The 9,627-nt window shown below is 39.9% G+C and overlaps 1 protein-coding gene across 1 annotated transcript; it reads left to right on the top strand.

Moving 5' to 3' along the window:
* Positions 1-699: 699 nt before the first annotated feature.
* CSD1 (copper/zinc superoxide dismutase 1) lies at positions 700-5,565 on the top strand. The gene is made up of 7 exons (XM_087687830.1): positions 700-950; positions 1,804-1,905; positions 2,095-2,190; positions 3,673-3,704; positions 3,799-3,874; positions 5,205-5,258; positions 5,348-5,565. The coding sequence occupies exons 1-7, from the start codon at positions 869-871 to the stop codon at positions 5,374-5,376; spliced, it is 471 nt and encodes a 156-aa protein (XP_087543956.1). The 5' UTR covers positions 700-868; the 3' UTR covers positions 5,377-5,565.
* The last annotated feature ends 4,062 nt before the right edge of the window (positions 5,566-9,627 follow it).

The raw sequence follows: 9,627 nt of genomic DNA, 5'->3' as shown, positions 1-9,627 counted from the left end.
TTGTGCAGAGCAAGTATAGATACAAGTTTATAAGTTTGGTGCATGGTCATTGCATGTATATATGAGTCTATGTACTCCTTGATGCAAATGCATATTTGGCCTTTTATACATGTGTAAGAGAGAGAGAGAGAGAGAGAGAGAGAGAGAGAGAGAGAGAGACTGAGTGAGTGAATGTGGATACAGAGGGGGGAGGTGTAAATGGGATGAGAGATAGAGGGGTTGTGAGTAGAGGAGAGTAAAGCATGTGATGTTTTTGTGATAGCATTACCCACCACTGTGCGATAGGGAAGTGAGCTTCACTTCCCTCGCACCCCGCCGCGAAGCGGGATAGCGAACGCTAGTTGTATTAGTCTAAGTTGCTAAAGCTTTCAAAGTTTGAATTATGTTCTTTATATCAATCTTATATATGAATCCTCTTGCCACATAAAATATCATTTCGAATTGCTTAGCACGAGGAGAACATCGGCGTAGGAAGAATCCAGGCGCGGCTTCTCTTTAAAAAAATGGCCCAATAGTTGGCTTTGTACATAACAATATTCTTTATTACTAAATTCAGCATCATTTAAGAAGGAAAAAACATTTGGTAGGAATAGATGCTAGGATGCACTTGGATGCATGTGAGGACGTGCTAGCAGAAGACCCACGAGTATCATGCCTTTGAAAGTATTTTTCCATTGCAGAAAATTGTCTCTTTTCAGTACAGAAATGATATCCGAATTTTGACAAGTCCCATGGTCTTTGATCTGGCTGCCTACTATTATCGTTTCCCATTGTTCGGTGCCTTCATCGAGTCTCTTCCGATTCCTCATCGTCAGAGGACCTGGATCGAGGGTTTCATTCGCAGGGATCTCCTCGTTTTACCGTCGCCATGGCTCCTCTCAAGGCAGTAGCAGTGCTCACCGGCAGCGAGGGTGTGTCAGGCGTTGTTCATTTCGTTCAAGAGGGAACTGGTATCTCTCTCTCTCTCTCTCTCTCTCTCTCTCTCTCTCTCTCTCCTCGTTCTAGCTCGTGAATCGTGAGCTTCCGCTCCTGCCCAGGGTTTCTGTGGAAACTAAGCTATAGGAATCCTTTCTTGGAAGTAACTAAATGGCTTTGCAAGACTTGAAACCTCCATCCTTTTCATGGATCTTCAGAGACGCCGTTGTCTTTTGATTTCCGAAGACAGATTATATCTGTCGGTACCTGCTGTTGAAATCTACGTAAGCATACCCGGATCTGCTGTGTTTATTACGCGAGGCCCTTCTTTCTTGATCAGCCACACTTATGCCTTGTGTATCTTGAGATGGACTGTCTTGTAGATAGCTTTTATTAAGGCAGACAGTAGATAGGCCTTGTATGGCCATCTCGAGTCTTCTTGTTTGAGTAGTGAGCCTGAGCCTGATTCTACCATTGGTTGCAATGGACACTATGGAAGTGGAAAACTGCATGGTGAAAAGAAGACTAAAGGGAAAAGACCTCGCCAAAACAAAGAAACTAAGTGTTAGCCAGCTCTTTTCCAACAATCCAGACAGGCTTCGAGCTACTTCCCACTTACTGTCTGATGGCTATACAATCCATAACATGGATTGAAATAAATTTGCAGACGTACAAATTTGTACTTTGCAAATTTCGCGCTCATATGTTATTCACACCAAAGCATCTGAAATTTAAGGATAGTTTTGTATCATCCGTGTTCTATCATTTAAACGGGAGTTCTTTAAATCTTTTTGCGTCATATAGATAGTTCACGCCTTAATCAAATTGTCTTCATGTCACACAATCGACCTATTAGTGCTAAACTGTTGTGTTTCATATTACTATCAGGGCCTACAAGTGTTACGGGCCAGTTGTCAGGCTTAAAGCCTGGGTTACATGGTTTTCATGTCCATGCACTTGGAGATACTACGAATGGATGTATGTCGACAGGTATTTGTGCCCCTATTTTCTTGGAGTCATTATTGTGCTTTTGATTTTAAATGGTGTTTTGTCCAAGTTAATCTGATGCTTATTTTGGTACAATTCATTTGATGGGATGATTCTTGCTTCACATATATGAGGTTTAATTTTGTTATCAAGGAATGATAGTAATGATGTTTGTGCTTTCTTGACCTTAAGGTTCCCACTTCAATCCAAAAGGCAAAGAACATGGAGCACCAGAGGACGAAAATAGGCATGCTGGTGATCTTGGAAATGTGATTGTGGGCGAAAATGGTATTGTGCAAGCTTGACATATTTTATGCAGTATTGTGTCTTGATTCAGATGCATGAGTGTATGAGATTGAGTTTGACTAATGTATCTTGATTGTGGGAAAATACTGAAGACTAATGTGTCTTGATTGTGGGAAATACTGAAGAAAGTAAGTATGTGTTTCACTCTAGTTCCAAAATCCTAACACATGTTAATTTTCAAGGAATGTGTTTCACCTTGAATCTCTAATGCTGACAAGAAGAGTGATTGTGTGAGAGATCATTTTGTGTGTCTAGAGAACTCTGTTAAGCATCATTGAAGGATGCTTGATTAGACTTACCTTGTCATGTAACATCTTTAAGCTGACAAATGGTCTGCCAAATGGTCCAACCCTCATCGCAAAGTCTTTGGTGGGACTGCTCATTGTTGCACTTGTGAACTGGGTCACGTGATGGATGGATGCAGTGAAGGAGCTACCGCATTTTCTGCTGTGAGTTTCCTACCGGCTGTACCTTTGCAAAACATGGGCTGCTTTTTGACTGGGTTAAAGCTGGAGTGTACCTGGCTGTTGCCAGGTCAGCTGTGTTTTGCAGCTTTGAGTTGAGGCCAGTGGTTAGTGCTGTGATTCAGCTGAGAGAGTCTGGCTGTTGCACTTTAGGGCTTTGGGGGCTGTATCTGTCCTGTAGGTTTGATGAGCTGGTTTCCAGACTTCCAATTGTTGATGTAGCTGTGTTCTACTCCAGGAGGTCTGTCATACCTGTTACAGTTTTTGGTTTAAATAAAAACACACATTTGTCAAGTGAGCTAGCATGTGTCAGAGCTGAACATTGTTGCATTTGGTGAGGGCTACTCTTTTTATAGAGGCAAGGGTGGCTTTGCTGCTTTTTGCATATATGGTGGCTGTACTTGCTGTTTTAGTGCTTTTTCCTCTTAGGCTGATTTTGGTGGTGCTCTACCCCTGTACTGAGCTGCTTCAAGGCAAGGAAATTATGTTATTTATTCTGATGTGAGCTGATTCTCAGCCTATTGCTCTCATATTGCAGCAGATGGGCTTTATTTTGGAATCCAAATGCTTGTGCTGTTGTGTTTAACTCCTTGTCCTGCTCTGTCATCCCGTGCTTCTAGGGCTGGTGCAAGCCGGATACATGTTTGCCACCCTCCAGAGGACTGCAAGCCACTTGACAAGTGTGCTACTGGTTGGTGGCTACATACAAGATTATCTTTTGGGATGTGCATGGCAGCATTCTAAGCCATGATGGGCCACTTGGGTCTCTTGCTAGCTTTTCAGCACAACTGTCCACTCCTATAAGTAAAATTTACACTCTTTTTTACTGATTGAGGCTTTTCATTGGTACTTACTTATCACTGAATTGTTAATGATTCTGACTGGTTAGGTCTATGTTTGGGAGTTGCAATGACTGTATAGTGTCTTACATTTAAGGAATCTTCTTATCTGTTTGATGTTTTATTAGGATTCTGAAGGGCTCCTCTCTCTTTGATTTCAGGCTGTGCTGAGGTCTCAATTACTGACTGTCAGGTACAGCTTGTTGCAACGCTCTATCAAAAGTGAGAAAGAAGCTAGCGGTGAATGTGTGAGAAAGAGCTTTAAATTGTATCTGCTATCTTTTCAGATTCCACTTGTTGGACCTGACTCTATCATAGGCCGAGCGATTGTAGTCCATGCAGATCCAGATGACTTGGGCAAAGGTACAGTCTTTCTATTCTAGTAATTCATCAGTCAGCAAAAATGTAAGCTATTGATAATTTTGCTGGGGAGTTAGATTCTTTTACTAGTCACTTGAGGAGATTATGGTTCATGTAAGAGGTCCCTGACATGAGAAGTGTCTAGCGATGAGATCTAAATTTGCTGTAGGAAAGGTGCTCTCTAAAGATCATATGAAGTCAGATCTTAGCTGTAGAAAAATATGTGGATGTGCTAAGATCTCTTCATGTAGTAGATGCCAGCTTAAAGGGCCTGTTGTGAGAGAATCTGTCTGTCAAAATCTTAAAATCATAGCTGGATAATTTTTCCTGTGTATGGCTGGACAGTATTGGTTCTTTTTGAATCCTCAGAGACACTTGTACACTTAGATGTATCTGTGGCCATTTCAAGCTTAAGGGATCTGCTCCAGTATCTTCTAGGTCCTAAGTAGTGTCGTGGAGACCAGTTGGTGCTGTGTGTTGCTGCTCCTTTGTGCTGGCTCGCTCTTTGTACATTATCCTGGAAAACCTATAAATTTTCTTCTTTTCTAAGGAGTGACAGAGGCTTTGTCTACTCCAGAAGTTCTTTGGCTTTTCATACTTTTAAAACTTCTTTGGTGCTTTGTACTGAAAGAGCCTTTCTATTTGGCCCATGTAGGGATGCCATTTGAAATGGAAGTCTGTTCTGTAGGACTTGCTTACCTGATTTTTTGTTAACTGAAGAAGGTGTCTGTCAAAGTGTGTGTAGGACTTCGAGGATGCATTCAGATCTCTCTTATGTAGTAGATGCTAAGCTTACAGGGTCTTTTGTAGGAGACTCTGTTGGTATAAGCTATCTTCCCAAAGAAGAGCTCACTAATGTGGTTCAGGGCCTTCAATGCTAGGGCTAGGTGCCTGGGACAAATATGAATGTCTCAAAGGTTGCCAAGCCTTGGGCTCATACCCATACATGAAAATTAAAATTAGTATGTTTAGTCGGTTGGCCTTATAGTTATCTATAGTTGCTTTCTTGTTTGCATGTTTGAGGTCCATCTGGACATGAAGGACCATATATGACAATCTTAGCTGACTTCTCTCGATGCCATTGGTAGTGATACCTGTGTCCCTGCAGTATTATTTGTAGCGTATGTACAATTATGTGGCCCGTGCAATTTATTGCAGCTGCTCAAGGTTTGCTCTGTCTTAGGTGTGAGTGGTTGTAAGTTGTCACCATGGTGTTCTTTGTGCATGTCATTTCATGCATTAGAACTTATTTTAGCCGTTTAAGTGATTTATTGCAAGTGGCAGGAAACATATTTTTTACAGCTGACAGGTAAATGGCGAAAATTTTGTGCAGGTGGACATGAGCTGAGCAAAAGCACTGGAAATGCTGGTGGGAGGCTTGCATGTGGTAAGACAGCTGTTTGCCAGTCTAGGGATTCCTTTTGATTAATATACATTGTTTCTTTGCTTTATTTGTTTTTGTTGTTTGTACTGCAGGTGTGATTGGGCTTCAGGCTGCTGCTTAGAATTGGTAGTAAATTTTATGTGTATCTATCTGATACTGGAAGCAGCCAGTTAATCTATAGGGAGTTGAGAAAGGGAGGTTTTTCCGAAGGAGAATAAGCTGCAAGTTTGTAACTTTTTGCAATTAGTCATGGTGACTTATGACCTACTTACCATGTAACTTTTGAATTAAAAGATGTGACATGTCTTAAGCTTTGGTGGCCAGTGTCTAGTGTCTTATTGAGCGGTTTATCTTATGCGCTTCAAAAACTAGGGTTTTTGGAATTTCAGCTCTATGTTTATAGTAGATGGTGAGCTTGAACAATGATCTGTTAGTGTGCAGGGGACAATATCCAAGGACGACGAGAGCATGGTTTTTTGCAAGGGTGATTCTAAGATCAAGGTCTTTTGCTTTTGAGGTTCTGGAGGTCCAATAAGACATCTAATGCTAGAATTTTCTGAGATTTGATTGAAGAGAGTGAAACATAATGTAGCTAAAAGAGTTAGCTAGCCTTTCTGCAAGAAATGAGCATGTTTTGGTTTGTTTGCAACTATTTTTATGCTGATTGTTAATGTCATCTTTGCTTCAACTCATGTAGTATGTACTCTCTTACATACTACTCTTCATGAATATTAAAATATGCAATCTGCCTTAATTTAGCTACGTTACTGGATTGCATGTTCGACCCATATACAGGCTAAGATGCCTATTATAATAAACTCTCACATACTAATGTACCTAAAACACCAAGGTTTGGGAGATCACAAAATATGATTCTAATCCAATTAATGATTCACAAAAATTGTCCTACTTTTCAAATTGCAGTTTATGCTATGTTTTGTTGGTCGACACAATCTCGAAATATAAAGATATTTGCAAGAAAAGCCTAAAAAATACATCTTTTATAGTTGAGGTTGGTAGGGAATTCAAAAATGTGTTGCAGTTTTGTAGTAATCTTCAGGATGAAAAAGATATTGTTTTGAGTTAAGGTTGATGTATTTGTTGACCTGAATGATTATGAGCACAGGGTTGCTCTACAGATTGCAAGTTTTGAGGGAATGCTTATGAGGTTAGGGTTGCTTTCTAGGTTTGTTCTTTGGTGGGTGTCATTGTGCTTGTGGAACAATTTGGCACTCAATAGATGATTAATGCATTGATGGGTGGTTCTATTTTCACATTGTGCATTTTGGAGGACGGCTGGTTCTATTTTCATATTGTCCAATCTTTGAGGTTGTCATTCTATGGGGTTAGTGGATGATGCTGGTGATGGTTACGGTAGTAACGTGGTTTGAATTTACTTGATGAGACATGCAAGTGATTTGTAGCTCAAGGATAAGACATGCAAGTGCTACCACTCTAGCTCACCTTCAACATTTTTTATGCTTGGCATTGCTTTAGCTTTTTTTCCAAGCATTTCTCTAGTACCTTCTCCATACTTGGTGTTTCTCAAATGGGACCAACTTTAACTCAACCTCTTACCCTCACCAACATAGGAACTCTCAAAAGTGAGGGCCAAAAAAGAAGTGAAAAATCACTAAAAGAAGAGAACATAAAGAGCACACAAGAATCCACCACCCTAAATCCCCTTGCCCTCATTTGGAATTTGCTTCTTGCCCTTGGCCCATTGTACCACTTCCCCTCCCTTGTACTCCCTCAACTTCGGCCTCTTACCCTTCCCTTCTCCTTGCCCTTTTCCCACAAACACCTTAATTGCAATAAAAATGAACCTCTGTATGACTTGCTTGTTGGATTGGCTTCTATGCAAATCACAATATCACATGCGAGCATGTTGCAAGAGCCTTCGAGTACACTAATGTTTTCCCAAGTAGAACCTTCTTTGAGTCTATCCTTTCACTCTATCAAAACTTGATTACAAGTACAATGGCATGTACTATGCTCACGAAAATCCAAGATCCATTTTAGCTCATGAGATTTGATTGGTGGTTCAATCATATTCACCAAGACTTCTTGGTCCACTAGACTATCATCATTACCAAGTTGCTTTCACAATTAATTGGCATTAAAAATTGGATGGACTCTACTTGAGGATGGTAGATGCAATTTGTAAGGGTCTTAACTAACACATTTAAGGATTTTGAATGAGCCACAATACCACGGAGACAAATTAGGAACCAATCTAGTCTTCGAAAATTTTGAATATTTTTGAATGTGTAAATAGTAACTTGGTTGATCCGCTCTATTTGACCATAGGTTTGGGGATGGTAAATAGTACTGAAGCAAAGTTGGGTTCCTAGAGCTTTGAACAAACTCCTCCAAAAGTTTGAGGTTAAGAGAGAATCGTGGTCGTTGATGATTCCTTGGGGTAATCCATGTAACTTGAAAATTTCCTTGATGAATAGCCTAGCGATATCGGAAGCCTCGTAATTGGTTTTTACATGAATAAGGTGTGTAACTTTTGTTAGCATATCAATGACTACCATTATGGAGTTGCATCCTCCTTGTTCAAGGGGTAATCCATCTATGAAGTCCATGTTGATATACTCCCATTTCATTTGAGGGATGTCAAGTGGCTGGAGCTTTCATGGCAACTTGACATGCTCGGTCTTAATTCGTTGGTAGTTCAGGCATTTGGTGATATACTTGAGTACATCACCCTTGAGTCTTTCCTAGTAGAAGCTTCTTTTGACTATATTAAGAGTCTTAGCATGACCAGGATGACCCGAAAATGGGAAATTGTGAGCTTTCCAGTGTATTTTTCTTTTGAGTTCACGACTTGCAAGAATACATAGTCTTGTTCCATAATATGCAAGTTCCTCGTTTATGGAATACTTAGTCTTGAGTTTTGGATTTGAATCCTTGATAGAAATTTCTCTTAACAAGTTCTAGCATTAAGAAATAATTTTAGGATATCCGCAATCACATTCTCCTTGCTTGGTCTATACTTGATTTCAAAGCCAAATTCTTGCAAGGTCTCAATCCATTGTTGTCTCATATTGAGATCTAGTTGAGTAAAAATCCACTTTAGGCTTTTATGATCAGTGACTAGAGAAAACTTATTACCAAGCAAGTAATGTCTCCATAATTTAAAGGCATGAATTACAACAAGAAATTCTAAATCATGTGTGGCATAGTTTCTTTCATGGATATTTAATTTTCTTGAAGCATAGGCTACTGGATGTCCTTTTTGCATAATCACACAACCCAAAGAAAGAGAGCTTGTGTTAGTTATGACTTTGAATTCTTTGCTAAGGTCGGGTAGCCTTAAGATAGGGGCGGTTACCAAACTCTGCTTAAGCTTCTCAAAGCTAGTTTGTTTGGCGGATGCCCATGTAATTGAGACCTACTTTTTGAGAAGGTCGGTGAGAGGTGCAACGATTTGAGGCATAGTCTTTAATGAAGACTGTATACCAACCCATTAGCCCTAGAAAGCTTTGCACTTCCTTGACCATTGTTGGGGGTGGCTAGTCTTGTATATCTTGGACCTTGGCAAGATTCACTGAAACGCCGTCTGCTGATGCTATGAATACTAGATATTCAATTTGCTTCTTGAAGAAAGCACATTTCTTCTTTTTAGCATACAGTTTGTGGACCCTTATTGTTTCAAGAACTATTCATAGTTGTGGTTTATGTTCTTCTTCATTCTTGGAATATGTTAGGATATCATCAAAGAAGATCAGGAAAAAGTTGTCAAGGTAGGGTCGGAAAACGTCTTGCGTCAACCTGTTGAAAGTGGCAAGAGCATTTGTTAACCCAAATGACATCACAAAATAAACTCATAATGATTGTACTTTGTGTTAAAAGTAGTTTTAGGGATATCTTCCTGTATAATTCTTATTTGATAATATCCTGATCTGAGATCGACCTTTGCTCTATAGAGTCGGTCAAGCAACTCATCTATCCTAGGGATTGGATATTTATTTTTCACTCACCTGGTTTAATCCACGATAATCGATACAAAGGCGTAGTGTTCCGTCTTTCTTTTTCTGAAATAAAATTGGGACTCCCCATGGTAAATTACTTGGTCGGATGTATCCTCGGTCTAATAGCTACTTGAGTTATTCTTTCAGCTCAATGGCTTCAGGAATTGACATTCGATAAGGTCATTTGGCAACGAGGGCAGTGCTTGGAATGAGTTGAATTTCATGATCTACTTCTATTGCTAGTGGAAGCTTTGTCAGGTCTTCTGGAAAAACATTTGCATATTTCCAAGCCAAGATGGTTGATCCTTGGCTTCACTATCCTTCTCGGCCTTTTTGAGTTTAATTAGATAGACAATCCTTTCTTTAGTTCTTTTACTATTCACGTGTCTTTA

Source organism: Lygodium microphyllum, chromosome 11 (assembly GCF_053477565.2).
Source record: "Lygodium microphyllum isolate KBCC chromosome 11, Lygodium_microphyllum_v1.1.10, whole genome shotgun sequence".
Taxonomy (NCBI): Eukaryota; Viridiplantae; Streptophyta; class Polypodiopsida; order Schizaeales; family Lygodiaceae; genus Lygodium; species Lygodium microphyllum.
The sequence above is the reverse complement of the archived record's forward strand: the minus strand, read 5'-3'. Positions and strand labels throughout refer to the sequence as shown.